Source organism: Chiloscyllium punctatum, chromosome 9, assembly GCF_047496795.1.
Source record: "Chiloscyllium punctatum isolate Juve2018m chromosome 9, sChiPun1.3, whole genome shotgun sequence".
Lineage (NCBI taxonomy): Eukaryota > Metazoa > Chordata > Chondrichthyes > Orectolobiformes > Hemiscylliidae > Chiloscyllium > Chiloscyllium punctatum.
Window position 1 is genome coordinate 74734654 of NC_092747.1, and position 17194 is coordinate 74751847.

At 42.2% G+C, this 17194-nt stretch overlaps 1 protein-coding gene across 4 annotated transcripts in view; it reads right to left on the bottom strand.

The window, feature by feature from the left end:
• Positions 1-17194, bottom strand: part of mre11a (MRE11 homolog A, double strand break repair nuclease) — a 111514-nt gene that overhangs the window by 12894 nt on the left and 81426 nt on the right. For all 4 annotated transcript variants that reach the window (XM_072577826.1, XM_072577828.1, XM_072577825.1 and 1 more), the window contains 3 exons: positions 5980-6078; positions 1497-1552; positions 422-489 (listed from right to left, as the gene is read on the bottom strand). In XM_072577826.1, the coding sequence (XP_072433927.1) occupies positions 422-489; positions 1497-1552; positions 5980-6078 (223 nt within the window). The remainder of the gene's footprint in view (positions 1-421; positions 490-1496; positions 1553-5979; positions 6079-17194) is intronic.

Consider the following 17194-nt stretch of genomic DNA (forward strand, 5'->3'; position numbering starts at 1 on the left):
GAGAGTGCAGCCTTATGGTGCTCTGGGACAATAGCAACTTCACCTTTTTTTATTTCACATATAGCGAAACTAGAATTAAGCAGCACATTTAGATTAGATTAGATTACTAACAGTATGGAAACAGGCCCTTCGGCCCAACAAGTCCACACTGACCCACCGAAGCGCACCTACCCAGACCCATTCCACTACATTTACCCCTGCACTTAACACTACGGGCAATTTAGCATGGCCAATTCACCTGATGTTTTTGGAAGCCTGCAAATTACTTTCATTAAATCGGATTCAATTAATATTTGTCTACATTCTTAAAAATGGAAATCAGCAAATTACAGATGTCTTCAAGTCTCCAGCTGTTATTCATTCCCAAACTAATAGCTCTGTTACCATCACATTCTACTATATGAGAATGAAGTATGCATACCGCTGATTTTGTTTTGAGAAACTGGATAGACGAGATTCTTCCATATCTGAATCATCACTAATTATGACCTGTAAAATAAAATTTAACAAAAAGAGTTAGAAAGTTTCTTTGAGATATAAAACAGGAACTGCTGAAAATACATAGTAAAACAGCCAAATCTGTAGAGTGAACACATTCATAGGTGGAATATAACTCCAATTCCCAGGCAAGCCTCACTCCAGAACTTGCCTGGGAATTGGGGAGAGGGCTATTTGGACATGAAGTGATCAATGGAGCCATGGAGATTCCTAACTTGAAGCAGATGAAGTCATAAATTGTGCCATCATGAATATTTTGCGGCCTGGCATACATGAAAAAGGCAAATGCTTCCACCATGGTTGGTGATGTCCTCCACTTTGCACAATACCACCTCGCATTCAACCCCTAAATGTAAAACCTCTTTTTCTTCTAGTCTATCCACCAACTCAGGTAGAAAAAAAACAAACTAAATGCCCCCCCACACTCACCTGCCTTCTACTGCTCAGTGTATTATGGCAATGGAAGTACGTTAAGAACCTGAAGTGGCCTATAAGGACCTTAATCTGTCTCCACTGCCACTGGGCAGTGGGAGATGGGCATTTATTGGCCTCTTTGGCCAACAAGCTTTAGGGTAGACAGACTATGGGGAACCTCACCTATTCCATATTAATGTGGGCACCAAATGGGAGTGGGCAGGAAGGTGGGTTCTCAGTTGCCATGTGTCACTCATGCCTAAAACATACTTAAACGGCCATAAAATCTATCTTCATGTGACTGGAATACTACAGTTTATTTTCAATCAGATTTAATGTTGACTTCAAATTACACCATCTGCCGTGGTGGGATTTAAACTAATTTTCCAGTGGGTCTCTGGATTACTGGACGAGCAACAATGCCATCGCGCTAATTACTTACTTCCTAATGTTAGACTCTAACACCCCTTGACCTTAATGCTACACATTGGTCTTGATTCCCACCTGCATGGTCATGGTAAATTGGATTAGCATAGATGAAATGATCATTTACAAAATAAGTTGTAGACTATTTAGCATTTTACCTCCTCAGGACTTGGTTGCGAAGTCTGTGCTGAGCGTCGACTAGATCCTTTAAAAGCTGAAAAGAAAAATTGTTTGGTTACTAGTAATCAACATTGAGGCAAATATTGTGTTATATAATAGAAAATTATGGCAAGCCACAAGTAAAACGGCAGCTTCAAAACCTACAACTTCTACAAACATTCAGTTCATTTCAAGTGTTAGTCATGTTCCATGGATTTGCCCACAGTGATCTAGGACTGCAGTATGGTTTCTGGTGCTTAACCAGTTTATTGTTTATATGTCATAGCAAATTTTGCTGAAGTAATATCAATGATTGATAAAAGCTAAAATACAACTTCATTTTAATACCATCTACTTGCTACTTTAAATTGCTTGCATCAAAAACGGTTGTGCTAAGATAATTTACTCAATTTGAAGTCAATTACAATGAATTATTAGATAATTTAAACAATGAATACAAAGTTCAACTATGACTAAAAGACTGTAAAGTTTGCATTTTTCTTATTTCCTGTGGTAGGTTGCTAGTTCATGTTGAAGTTGCACTATCAAAATCTAAACTCAGATACACAATCATAAGTATCAAAACACTCCAAATACCCACATCTATTAATCCATTGCCAAAAAACACGGCCTGAAATAACATGTAATAGCTTAACCAATATAACATTAATGAGGTTGGTTCAAATCCACAATTTTCAGAACATGATTCAGTTATGGCTTGGAATGGACAGCACTGTGGCTTAATGGTTAGCACTGCTGACTCACAGCACTAGGGACCCAGGTTCAACTTCATGGGTGCTCTGGTTTCCCCCTCCACTGCCCAAAGATGTGCAGGTTAGGTGAATTGTCCATGCTAAATTGCCCATAGTGTTTAGGGGTGTGTAAGTTAGGTGCATTTGTCAGGGGAAAATGTAGCAGAATAAAAAGGTATGCAAAATGGGTGGTAATCTCCAGACTACTTCCACGGTCACATGTGAGTGAGGGTATAAACAGGAGGATATGGCAGATGAATGCATGGCCAAAGGATTGGTGCAGGTGACCTGTTCAAGAGGGACAGGTTGCACCTGAACTGGAGGAGACCAATGTCTTGATGGCCAGGTTTGCTAATGCTACAAGGGAGGGTTTAAGCTAGTTTGGCAATTGGGTGGGATCAACAGCAGGGATGCAAGTGCAAGGCTCAAAAGGAGATACAATAATCAGAAACTTTAAGTTGAAGAGACAGGTCAGGTTGGAACACGACAGGGAGCAAGGAATGCCTATTGGATTAAATCGCACCTATTTCAATGCAAGAGGGCTGACAGGTAAGGCTGATGAACTGTGTGAATAGGTACGTGGGATTGGGATATGATAGCCATTACAAAAACCTGGCTAAGGGAGGGGTAGCTTAATGTGCCAGGGTACAGGTGCTTTAGGCAGGACAGAGGTTGAGGAAAGAGGGGAGGGGGAACAGTTACCTTTTGATTAAGTGTCACAGCAGTTGTCAGAGATGAAAAAACTAAAAGGACCATCCAGTGAGGCTTTGTGGGTGGAGCTAAGAAATAAAGGGGATAGTGATGTTGTGGTTTGACTATAGGCCCCCATATAATTAACAGGAATTAGAGGAACAAATACGCAGGGATACTGGGGAGACTTGCAGGAGCAATAGGGTTGCCATAGTAGAGGATGTTAATTTTCCTAACAGACCAGGACTTCCATATCCATTTATATGCATGAAGGCATGGATGGGGTGGGATTTGTTAAGTGTGTTTAGGGAAGTTTCCTCAAGTAGTATATGCTACTTGAGAAGAAGCAAAACTCTACCTATTCTTGGGAAATAGGCCAGGACAGGTAACTGAGGTTGAAAGTGGTGAGCACTTTGGTCCCAGTGACCATAGTTCTATTAATTTTAAGATACTTATCTAGAGGGACAAAACTGGCCCATAGGTTCAAAGTCAAAACAGGGGCAAGGTAAATTTTGATGGAATCAGACAGCAGCTTGCAGGGATTGATTGGAGTAGTTTATTTGCAGGCAAAGGGGCCCCTGGCAAGTGAGAGGCATTTAAAAAGTGAGATAGCGAGAGTTCAAGGTCTATGGGTTCCTGTGAGGGTGAAGGGTAAGGCTCACAAGAACAAGGAATTTTGGATGTCAAGAGATATTGCTGCTTTTGACCAGAAAAAAAAAAAGAGGAGGCATGGCTCAGCTACAGGTAGCTAGAGTCAAGGGAATCCCTTGTATATCGGGGATACAGGAGTTTACTGAAGGAGGAAAAATCTGGGGGGCATGAGATAATCTTCTCAGCCCAGGCTAAGGTGAATCCAAAGAGGTTATTTAAGTATATTAAAAGGAAAAAGAATAGCTAGACAGAACAGGACCCCTCAAGGGCCAAAGTGGACATTTGTGCATAGAACCACAGGAAATGGGCAAGGTCCTCAAATGAATATTTCTCCTGTTTACCCTGGAGAAAAACCATGAAGACTTGGGAAAGTTAGTGAAGATACCTTAGGGACAGTTCATATCGCAGTAGAAGTGGTATTGGGAGTATTAGATTTATGAAGGTGGATAAATCTCTTGGACCCGGCCAGACCAGATGTAAGTAAGGAGGCTAGAGAAGAAGTTGCAGAACCCGGATTGATATTTCTGCATCATTGTTAGCCATGGGCGAGGTCCTGCAAGACTGGAAGGCAGCAAGTGTTGTGCTCTTATTCAAGAAGGGGTGCAAAGCAAAACTAGGGAACTATAGACCAGTAAGCCTAACATCTGTAGTAGGTAAGTTACTCAAGATGATCCTGAGAGATAAGATACATGAATTTGGAAAGACAGAGTTGGATTAGGAGCAAATCAGCATGGCTTTGTGTGGGAGCCCATGCCTCACAAATTTGTTAGAGTTCTTTGATTAAGTGACCAGGAAGGTTGACGAGGGTAGGATAGTAGATGTAGTCTATCAAATGCCTTGCTGAAAACCATATAAGGTTCCACATAGTAGGGTGCTCTGGAAGGTTAATCACATGGAATCTAGGGGGAGCTGGCAAAATTGGCTGGATGGTAGGAAAAAGTGAGGACTGCAGATTCTGGGGATCAGAGCTTAAAAATGTGTTGCTGGAAAAGCGCAGCAGGTCAGGCAGCAAAGGAGAAGAAGAATCGATGTTTCGGGCATAAGCCCTTCTTAAGCTGGTAGGAAGCAGAGGATAATATAGTGGAAGGATGATTGTTGGACTGGAGTGCCTCAGGTGTCAGTGCTGGGCACATGACTACTTGTTATTTAGATTAGATTAGATACAATGATTTAGAGGAGAAATGTAGGAGGCATGATTAGTAAGTTTGCAGATGACACTAAAACAGGTGGTATAGTGGACAGTGAGGAAGGTGATCAGAAATTGCTTGATTAGCTGGGGAAGTGGGCCGAGAAATGGCGAGTGAGCGAATGAACGAATGAGCGAATGAACGAATGATCGATCAGGGCAGGAGTTTTCATGGCAAATGGTAGAGTCTTAAAAGAAAATAAAAAGGAAGAAGGACTGACCTCGGAGTTCAAGTGTAGGATTCTCTGAAAGAGGAGTCACAGGTCGACCGGACAGTGAAGACAGCATTTGGCACACTGGCCTTCAGGTCAGGGCACCGAGTATAGAAGTTGGGAAGTTACACTGCAGTTGTACAGGACACTGGTGAGACTGCATTTGGAGTATTGCGATCAGTTTTTGTCATTTTGCTACAGGAGATATGTTAAAGTGGAAACAGTGTAGAAGAAACTCAAGCATGTTGCTAGGACTTAACGGTCTGAGTTACAGGGTGAGATTGGACAAGCTTTTTCTTTAGAGTGTAGGAGAATTGGGGGTGGGGGGAAACTTATAGATCATAAGAGGCATGGTATAAGATCATAAGAGGCATGGATAGGCACTTTTCTCCCCCCCAGGGTTGAGGAACCAAGGACAAGTAGGCATTAGTTTAAAGGTTAGGAGGTGAAACAAAAAAAAAGGAAACCTGACAGGCAGAAATTGGTGCTCATATGTAATCAGCTGTCAGTGGAAATGGTTTAGGCAGGTACATTTAAAAAGCATTTGGACAAATACATAGGTTTTGAAGGATATGGGCCAAGTGCAGAGGAACAGGGTGACTGCGAATGGACATGATCAGCATGGACCAGTTTGGGCCAAAGGGCCTGTCTGTGCTGTTGGACTTTGACTATTTTGACATTTGCTCCAGTCCAAAAAGTAAGCCAGAGAACAGGAAATGTGCAACATTTGACTTCAAGTCTACAACAATTCATGCAACTACTATATTTAGTAGTGTACCTAAAAGTAACACAGATACTATAATGCTCAGCAGGACATTAAAGTAGTATTTAAAGAAGATTGTTAATGTAACCTTTACAAAAGTTAACTGCAGTGAGAAATAAAAGAAATGCTGAATTTTGTAAGGAACATCTTATCAGCATGGTGTTATATTCTGAATAAAGGATCATATACAAACTATATTCAGTGGCTTGCAGACATAGGTTGACCTACCATCCATGATTAACTTATTCTTGACAGGAGTAACGACTGGAGCTTTGTAAGTCCTGCTGGAGAACTTCCATTCATTGCTAGTTTCTCTTCCGCTATTCCCTAATGAATAAAAGGAGATTATTCAATAACTCCACAATGTATAGCATTGAAATATATTAAAACAAAAATGCAATTTTTGCAGTTATTTTCCATCAAGTCAGAAATGTCTCCTTGAACATTTTGAAAAACAGACATCTTAGTTCGGAAGAGAAGCTGTTAAACAATTAAAATGTGTTTACAAGCATTAAGAATCTCTAAGTTTGGAAAAAAAAGCTAATTTTCATATCAGATCAGTTAGTCATTTATGTTTGCATATTTCTTTTGCAGTTTTTCTAATATAGATCCCTACAAAAATGAACAAGGGTGTGCTTTGGAAACAAATCACTGATGGTCTCCTTGACTAAATGTCACTTAAAATGGATGTGAAGCAAATATAAAACATACCAAATCATGTGTAAATTTTTTTAAAGTATTCATTCATGGGACATGGGACAATGCTGGCTCGAGTCACATGTAGGCCAGACCAGGTAAGGTTGACAGTTTCCCCTCTCTAAAAAGAACATTAGTAAAGATTTTTCCGACATTCAATGGTTTTGTGTTCATCATACTCTTAATTCCAGATTACTATTGCATTCAAATTCCATCATCTGCCATGGTGAGATTAAAACCAAGAACATTTCCTGGGTCTCTGCAATAATAGTCCAGTGATAATAGCCCATTGGACATCATCTCCCCACAAAACTGAAATACCTCTGAGAATGGGGATTAACTTATAGACTGAGTATTAAAATGTGAACCACCAGTGTAAGTGGGCAAAAGAAAAAAAGTATTGTTTCCTCTCCTTGTGAAGATTTGTGAATGTGAACCTTGCTGAGACACAAACCTGTCTTTTGGATGTGTCTTATGTTAAAGCTCCTACTTAAGTTATAGTTTGGAGTTATTTCTTCATTAGCTAGCTCTTGATCTTATTCAAGATGTTACATCCCATTTTAACAAATTGCTATTTTTGTATAAACCAGCAGGGTGCGTATCCCATAAAGTAATCTTATAAATTCACTTTATCCTTATCCATCCAACCATTGACAAGAACTTACACAAACACGAGCAGGAAAATCGACATTTGAAAATTACTATAAAGTTCTATAATATTCTTAGTCCATTATCCTGAATCTTGTTTTCTCATGTCCATTGGTTTTCATTAAAATGGTTTTTTTTTGAAAGTTTCCACTCCACTGTTCGGATGCTTGTCAGATTGAAATTCATAGTTGGTATGGCATAGTTTGTATTGAGGTGTTTGCCACTGACTGGTGAATTATTAGAGATTCATTACTCTGGCATCATGATCTGAGTGGTATTTTGGCACAAAGCAGATATTTTCCACCCATAAGAAATTGACTCAAAACCAGTTGTTGCTCTGAAATGGGCCATTTAAGTGATAGAGCTGAAATGTGTTGCTGGAAAAGCGCAGCAGGTCAGGCAGCATCCAAGGAGCAGGAGAACCGATGTTTCGGGCATGAGCCCTTCTTCAGGAATGGCTCATGCCCATTTAAGTCATAGTACAGGTAGCTCTAGGCTTGCACAACCCCGTATTATAGAAAAATCGTTTGAAGTGTTGGTGATCATTTACAGCCAGCACACTTAAAAAATTCACACAGTTCAGAAACAGTGCCCCCAATTTGTCAATTGAGTTACAGAGAATTCACATTAACAAAATGTGTTATAGCAGAATTACCTGTATACCTATTCCATTTCTATTAGCAATGTAACCGTTCTGACAATTGTGGATACATGCTTCTCAAGATCAAGTCAGTGGTTGACCCCTTTAAGGATGACTTCTTCTATTCTTGCATCAGTATTCACGAACCAAATTCTCTTGCTACACTACATTTGATAAATTCATAGCATTTGCTGAATTAAGTTTTAAACCAACTTCAAAATTTCATTTTGCTGGGACCCACTTCTGTTAATTGCTTATCATTCATAACTTTAGAGAAGTATTTTTTTTAAACTTGATTTGTAGTATTTATCAAATGATGATCAAACAAGGAGGCATCTATAGGAACTTTCCTCCATTACTTTTAATAAGCACGAAAAGAAAGAAAACAATAACCCAGTTATATGATTAAAACCTATCAATTGCCATTTATTATCAGTTGAAATTAACTGTACCTTTTGCAAAATGACTGTTAGAGTGAGGGTGCCCTTAATACAGTTTACAAAATTGACTAAACTGATTCAAAGAGAAGCATGTTTGGGTGTCAGGCAGTTAAGCAGTTGTAGAGTGGTGCTGGAAAAGCACAGGTCAGACAGCATCCAAGGAGCAGGGGAAAAAAAAAGGACGTTTCGGGCAAAAGTCCTTCATCAGGAATTAAGACACAGGCTTCATTTCTGGTGAAGGACTTTTGCCCGAAACGTCCATTTTTCCTGCTCCTCTGATGCTGCCTGACCACCTGTGCTTTTCCAGCACCACTCTAATCTAGACTCTGGTTTCCAGCATCTGTAGTCCTCACTTTTGCCCAGTTAAACAGTTATGTTAGCCCCTACCACAAATGAAAATAATGACAACTCACTATGTGGTAACTAGACTATTATAAATCTGTTAAATATATTACTTTAAGGACTTGTAGATTTAAAAAAAAAAGGGGCATAAAGCAGTTATATAAAGATTAGCAATGATACCTGGAACAAAAGCTGGTTTATAATTGGAAAAACTTTTGTTGCAACAAAGTCGATCCAAAACTTCCAAAAAGCCTTTAACAAGGTATCTTTCATCACATTACTCCATAACTTAGGTTTTTGTGGTATCAATAGAAATGAGAGAGACACTTGCTTTGTGCAAAGTTAAAAATATCAACACCAGGTTTTAGTCCAGCAGGTTTATTTGGAAGCACTAGCTTTCAGAGCACTGCTCCTTCATCAGGTGATTGAGAATAAAGACTAAGAATTTATAGCAAAGGTTTACAGTGTGATTAACTGAAATTATATATTGAAAAAGACCTGGATTGTTTAGAATGACCATGTTGGTTTCAGTTCTTTCATCAGAAATCAGAAAACACCATTGTTTAAAAGTTACATTCTCCAGTGCACTTTAACAATTGGTATCATGTCAGCTCAGATAAAGGTATTGAAGGTGTTAACTCCCCGAGAGGCTCTGTCTGTGCCACAATGGTCAGACTGATTTAAAAAAAACGATTTACATTGTGGCACAGTCAGCCTCTCAGGACAGAACACCTTCAATATCTTCATTGGAGCTGACATGACACCAATTACTAAAGTGCACTGGAGAATTAACTTTTAAAAAAAGTTTTGCAATTTACATATTAAACTGAAACCAACATGGTCATTCTAAAAGATGAGACTTAAACAATCCACGTCTTTTTCAATATATAATTTCAGTTACATCACACTGCAAACCTTTGCTATAAATTCTGTGTCTTACAATAGTGTACTCCACAACCACCTGACGGAGCAGTGCTAGGAAAGCTAGTGCTTCCAAATAAAACTGGACTATAACCTAGTGTTGTGATTTCTTTTTTAAAAACCTTGTACACCCCAGTCTAACACTGATGTCTCCAAATCACAACTGGATTAGTACTGGACTTTAATTCCGCAGCCAAGGCTTTATAGTTAATAGATATAGCTCAACTGGAGACATTAGTAGTGGTGTGCCCTAGGCATTGGGCCCAAGTCCACTACTACTCTTGGTGCTTTTCAATAAACATCTCAGCTTTATGGAGATTACGGTTAGCACTCTGAAGATGACAAAATTTGTGCAAGGGTTAAAACAAAAGACAAGTGAAATCAAGTTAATAAATATTTGGATGTGCTTGGGAATGGATTACGGTCAGGTCAACAAGACATGAAAGAGATCATAGTTGTTTTAAAGGCAATGCTTCTTGATTAGTTTTAAAAGAGACTATGTCTAGATTAGAGTGGCGCTGGAAAAAGCACAGCAGGTCAGGCAGCATCCAAGGAACAGAAACAAAACAAAAACATTTCAGGCAAAAGGCCTTCATCAGGAATTCCTGATGAAGGGGTTATGCCTGAAGTGTTGACTCTCCTGCTCTTCAGCTACTGCCTTACCTGCTGTGCTTTCAGCACCACACTTTGAATCTGCTCTCCAGCATCTGCAGTCTTCACTTTCTCCAAGTATACTGGCTGTGGACAGCCAGCTCAGTCAGTCCCCTGAACTGAAGAGAGATTCTAAATCTCCTGGTTACATTGGTCAGTCAGGACTCTGGGGTAGTTAACCCAGACCAAATCAAGGACCTCAGTCAACAAGGTCCACTTGGTTCCAATCATTACATCCCTTCCTCACTATGTCCAGGGATGAACACTGGTCTTTATCATAACCTTTCCAGCCAAGTTTTTGCCCCAGGTCTGTTTCCTCTGATTTGGAGAGCACGTATCAGACCATTGCCCACCCCTTGCAGCCATAATGTCTCAGGAGAGTTTCCTCCTTTTCTGGCAGGAGAAAGTGAGGACTGCAGATGCTGGAGATCAGAGCTGAAAAATGTGTTGCTGGAAAAGCGCAGCAGGTCAGGCAGCATCCAAGGAGCAGGAAAAATCGACGTTTCGGGCATGTCATTTGTCATTTCCTCAATACTAGTCGAAGGGAAAGAACCAGTGATTTGACAGGCCTTCGGGCTGTTCAGAGGGGCCAGGCACGTTTTGCTCCTGCCCAGTTTGTGAGGTATCAACTTTCAGGTGATCCAGGTGTTTGTTCAGAACTAATCACCTACCCGAACTTTGTAAAGTCAGGTCTATGACTCACATCAACCTCACCTCGCATCCATACAGGACCATTTCCATGGTTCTGGCACCAAACTTCTTCCCCTGAAATAAACTGTCTCTCACTTAGAGGCAGCATATGGCCAATATTGGCATCCCTGCCGCTATTTCAACACCCCTCCCCCGGCCAGGAATATTAGGTTTAATCTGGTGCGGAGTCTTCTCCCCATCAGCAACTCTGCTGGAGCTATCCCTGTTGTGCATGGGGTGATCCTAGAAAAAGAAACGAACAGGAGCCAGAAAAGTTTGGTATCCATTTACGCTATAGGCTGTTTCATTAAGCCTGCTTCAACATTTGGATGGATGGAAGGAAGGTAGGGAGCTGAATGCCATTGGAATTTAGGAAACATTCAAATTATATGCTGGTAAGTGACCAAAGTCCATGACCAATACTTCAGAGTTCCTGTATCATGAACAACGCTCGCATCTTCTCAATGGTCATCCATGTGTGCTGACCAAATGTTATGCATATCCAACCATTTTGAATGGGTATCCACAATGACCAAGAACATTGAGCAGATGAAAGGATCAGCATGGTCAACATGCAGAGTTGAGGGTTGACATGGCCATTCGCACAAATGTGAGGGCATAACTGGTGGCAATTCTACATTACTGGCACTAGGAACTGCCCCACCAATGCAGCTTTGTCAGCATCTAAAACTGGCCACCAGACAGCTTCTTGCGAGCATCATCTTTGAAACTCCTGGATGACTCTGGTGGAGTTCAGCCACTATTGGACAGCGATCTTTACTCGGGACAATCACCCTTGCTCCCTATAGCAACAGGCCATCCTCAATAGTGATCTGGTCTTGCCGGAAATGTTTCAATGCATGTTGCTATTGCTCTTTTGTTTGCCCCATTACCATTAGCTGTTCTACTTTCACTAGTAGAGAATCACTTTGTCAGTGATGACCGAAAGGGTGTCCACAAAGCATAAAACCAAAATGGACGCTTCCAGGGGAAATCACCACTGGTGGAGTATCTGCTAGTGGGAGGCCGCTCAGGGCATCTGCATCAGCCACTTGACTTTCTGGACAGCGTTCTAGCTTGTACTTGTACACACTGAGAATAAGGGCTCAACTCTGAATTCTATGTGGAAACTATGGGCAGCACAGCCTTGCATTCTTCTGTAGCCCTAGCTGGGGTTTGTGATCTGTTACTATGGCAAATTCTCATCCGTTTAAAAAAAAAAAAAGAGGTACTGCTGGAACTACCTCACAAAGATGTCCAAACCTTCCTGCTCCAATTGGCTGATGCCAAATGGATCTATGTCCAAAGTCCAGGAAGTATACACTATTGGGTGTTCCTGTTGGGCTCATGAGCCAACATTACCTCAGTGCCATATGTGGGGGCAATGCAAGTCAGCACTTCCTATTATTTCTGATCATAATGCTCCAACATGTTGGATGACAATAGCTTTGTTTCCCCACTTCCCAAAAAGGCTACTTCTTCCCTATGAAGGAATTTCCAAGGCTGCCCTGTTCGTTCAGCAGGTGTAAGAGTGCCAAGATGGAGGGCAATTTATGAATGAATTTTCTGTAATGCTTCACTAAGCTAAGGAAAGACCTAAGCTCTAGTTACAGATGAGAGCTGGGCTCCTTTGTTCACCCTTACTTTCTCTTCTAAGAGGTGCAACCTAGTTTTGTCAGCTCTGTAACCCAAGTAGATCAGTTGCGGTGCCTGGAACACATTTTTCCCCAATCTAAGGCACATGCCCATCTGGGAGAAACATTTAAGCATATGTCCAAGTTCTCTCATGTTCTTTACTGGTTTTCTCTGTTATTAGTACATCTAGATAAATGGCAACCTGGAATAGCCCCTATAAAAATGTTCTCCATGGTCTGCTGGGAAAAGCTAATGTGCAGGCTGGTGATACTCCAAGTATCAGTCTGGTATAATACCTTATTGGTATTACTTGTAGCAAACTTCTGAAACTCCTTAGCTTGTTGCAATTGCAGGTTGGTGTGGCTCATTTCCAGCTTCAGAAAGGACAGCAACCCCCACCAACTTTGTGTACAAGTCCTCCACACAAGGGATTGGGTGTTAATCCATCTGTGAGCAGCTGTTTACTGTTTGCTTAAAATCCCCAAAAAGATGGGCTGGACCACCAGGTTTCACAAATCAGTATGACTGATGCTGCTCATTCTACAAACAGCAATGTTTTGATGATTCCTTCACTTTCCAGTTTCCCGATTTCCGCCACTACTTTTGCCGCAAGGCAAAAGGCACCAAGTGGGCCTTTTAAAAATCTTGGAATGGCTTCCTGGTCAACATGTAAAGTGGCTTTGCCAGTTTCATAGTACCCAGCCCTTCCTGAAAAACTCTTGGAATTTTCACTACAACTTCATTAAGGCAGCCATGTTCTAAACCAAGTGTCGAGACAATCTAGGTGAATCTTTCTCAACCAATTCCATCCTAGTAGGATTTTGGCCCAAGCCTTGTACTACCAGCAGTGGTAACCACACCAACTGCTTCTCATAGGAGATGAAAACTGAAGTTGCAACCTTAATCTGCAGTGGTTCCCCAGAGTACATTCTTAGTCTGGCAGAGGTCTTGCACCAACTTAAGGGTTGGAGACCCGAGCAAAATCTTGTTAAAGAAAATCTTCTACAAGCACAGATACAGCTACACTGGTATTAACCTCCATGGGAACAGGGTGACCAGTGAACCAAACATGAATTTTAAATCGGTTTTAATTTGGGCATTGTTAAGCAATTTAATTAATCTGACCACATATAGGGGGATTTTCCAAGGCGTGCACTCACCCAAGTATGATGAATGAGTTCTCTTACTCAATTCAGTCCTTGCAGTACCTCTTTGCTGTCAAGTCTACATACCAGCAGCAACTACTTTGGCTTGCCTGCCCAGATTCTCAAATTTTTTAGCCATTTGGCAGAGGCTCAGCTTTGTTGTGGGGCTCTGCTGTAGGCTGGCCTAGGAACCTTCAGTTCAGCATATTCCCTGCCTGAGCCTCTGCAATTGCCTACACAAGTGGCATTCCCTAACTCAGTCAGACAGATGAGAATGTCCACTTCCATTGGGATGCCCTGTAGTTCCACACTCTATTTGCCACTTCTATAATGAAAACGCTAGTTGCATTGCTCAAAACAGGACTTCAGCTAGTGGGCTCTTCTGCATGGTTACATCATTAATTCCACATACCAAGTGTTCTCAGTGCATCGCATTCAGACTTGACCCAGAATTATATTCCTGTCAGTCATAAGCACATCAAAAATCCTGATACGCTTTTCCTCACCACCACCACCCCCCACAAATCCTTTAACAGCTAAATAAAAGCCAATAGCATCTCAGAATGGAGATTTCGGGTCATAATATTTCTTAACCAACTCCATCAATTCTTGGTAGGTTTTAGTGTCAGGTGCCTCTAGGAAAGTAAAGCTCTTTATAACCAAGAGTGCTGCAGGTCTGCAAGCAGTCAGAAGGATTATTTGCTACTTTTTGTCTGCCACAATGTCATTTGTCCAGAAAAATAAATCGCATTCTTTTCAAATACTGGGTCCAGTCTTCAACAGCAGGATTAACTGTGTCAAACTTCCTAAACAAAGGCACGATGTCAGAAATGCTTGCAACCCAATGTTTTCAGTGCTCTTTTCTCTCATCACCACTAAAAATAAACGGCACTGAGGCTAGTATCCTGTCACCAAGTCACCGTTTATTTACTTCTGCACTGTACACTGATGTGGCCAGCAATCTCAGAGTTAGTCTCCTGAACGGAGGAGATTCTAAGCCTCCTGTTTATTTCTATTTTATGAAATGGCACAAACAGTAACAATAAACAATAAGCAGTAGTTCACACACACAAAAAAAGGCTATTTACAGGATAAAGGGACAGCAAGGCAAAACCCCAAACCCCACTGTGCAACAGGGAAGTGAGGATGCACCTCAAATCCCAACTTATATTAAAGGAAAGAGTAACAAACTAAGACCCCTCGGAATCCTAGTAGCACACAAACCCACCCACCCACACTGTCAAACAAAAACGAACAAACTTAAAAGACCCAGTACAACCCATGGACAAAACCAACGTCGTCTACAAAATTCCATGCAAGGACTGCCACAAACACTACGTAGGGCAAACAGGAAGAAGGTTAGCCACCAGGATACATGAACACCAGTTAGCCACAAAAAGACACGACCCTCTCTCCCTCGTAGCCCTACACACGAAGGAAAAAAACCCCACAATTTCGACTAGGACAGGCTAAGCAAAGACATGCCCGAGAATTCCTAGAGGCCTGGCACTCCAACCACAACGCCATAGACAAACACATAGATCTAGATGCCATCTATCGACCCCTCAGAAAACAAAACAGGAAATGACATCACCACAAACCCCAGGAACCCCATCCAGGACAAACATATAAATAGAAAGCAGGAGACAACAGCTTCGCTTCACTTGGAGGTTGCCACTGATGATGTTACCTAGCCAGGTAATGAAACATCTGAATATCAAACCTACACCCTAAAGTAACAAACTCATACAAGACAGTCCAATTAAACAAATAAAAGTGCATAGAACAGACCAGTGGCAACCCAGCAAACCACCTAACCCAACCACCAGTCCCATTTTTCATGAAACTGTACAAATTACAAAGACAGTTGACAACAAACAAAAGCAGTTCACAAACAAATTACAGGGAAGGGGCAGCAAGACCAAACCCCATCGTGTAATCAGTTAACAGGGAAAGGAGGGCGAACCTCAAACCCCACCTTCAGTCAAAAATGAAACAGTAACAAACAGACAAGACAGTCCAATCAAATGGAACACAGAACACATTCCCCCCAGCATCCCAGCAAGCCACCCACCCCTCCCACCTAACCTATTTTTTTTAATTTTTAAAAAACTGGTTTTTGAGTCAACCAGTTAAGAATCAGGTTCTCCAAAAAGAAAAGCAGAAACCAACAGCAGCAGTAACACAGACAGTTCCCTAAACTGTGGAGATTCTAATAAAATATAACCAGGAGATTTAAACAGTACAAAATACACAGTTAACAAACAGAAAGCCACAGTTCACAAAAAAAAGCTATATACAAGGGTATGGGCAGCAAGGTCAAACCTCAATTCCCACTTCCATTCATCACAAAGATAACAAACACAGACAAGACAGTGCAATCAAACAGCAAATAGCTATATTGGGTCTGTGTTCTAAAGAAAAGACACCTGACACCAGTCCCTGCTATATACTGATCAGCCCATCTCTTTGGGAGTCTTCCTGTAGGACAGTGGCCACCCTGCATATTGACCGACCCTCTCCAGACGTACTTTCTTCCAGGTTGGTTAATGACCACTCAGCTCCCAGTCACCTACGTACTGGGGGACTACACCAGGCTGCTTTCTAATGAGCTGTTTGTTGGCCTTCTGACCTCCTGCCACCCTGTATACTGACTGACCCTCCCCAGCCCACTGTCCTCCAACTCTGTCATTGGCCACTGGCTCCTGGTCACCCAACGTACTAACCAACCACACCTGACCTGCTTTCCTACAATTGGACTGTTAGCCTTTCAACACCTGGCCACTCCGCATTCTGACTGACCTTTTCTCCTGGCTAGCATTCCTACTGACCTATTGGCTGTCTATCTCCCAGCCACCCTGTGTACTGACTGATCCTTCCCCAGTCAGCCTTCCTATGGACTGCCATCGGCTGTCTAGCTCAGCCTCCCTATGTACTAACTAGCCTGCCCTATACCTGCTTTCCTGCGAGGATGCTACCTGGGCTGGGTGGGGCCAGTTACCTGGCCCAACCCCACCCATATACTGACAGGCTCCTCCTGGCCCACTTTCCTCCAGACTGTGGATCGACCCTCCGGCCTCCAGCCAGCCCATGTACCGGCTGACCCTCCCCAACCACGGCGGCACAGTGGCACAGTGGTTAGCACTGCTGCCTCATAGCGCCGGAGACCCGGGTTCAATTCCCGCCTCAGGCGACTGACTGTGTGGAGTTTGCACGTTCTCCCCGTGTCTGCGTGGGTTTCCTCCGGGTGCTCCGGTTTCCTCCCACAGTCCAAAGATGTGCAGGTTAGGTGAATTGGCTATGCTAAATTGCCCGTAGTGTTAGGTAAGGGGTAGATGTAGATGTAGATGTAGGGGTATGGGTGGGTTACGCTTCGGCGGGGCGGTGTGGACTTGTTGGGCCGAAGGGCCTGTTTCCACACTAAGTAATCTAATCTTAAAAAAAACCAGCTTTCCAGTGGGCATGCCCAGCCACCCTGCGCACTAACAGACCACCTACCCCTCCCCTTGCTCAGTGGCATGGTACATTGGGGAAACCGAGCAAAGGCTACGATAACGGATGAATGGGTGCCACACAACAATCAACAGACAGGAGTGTTCTCTCCCAGTTGGGGAATACTTCAGTGGTCCAAGACA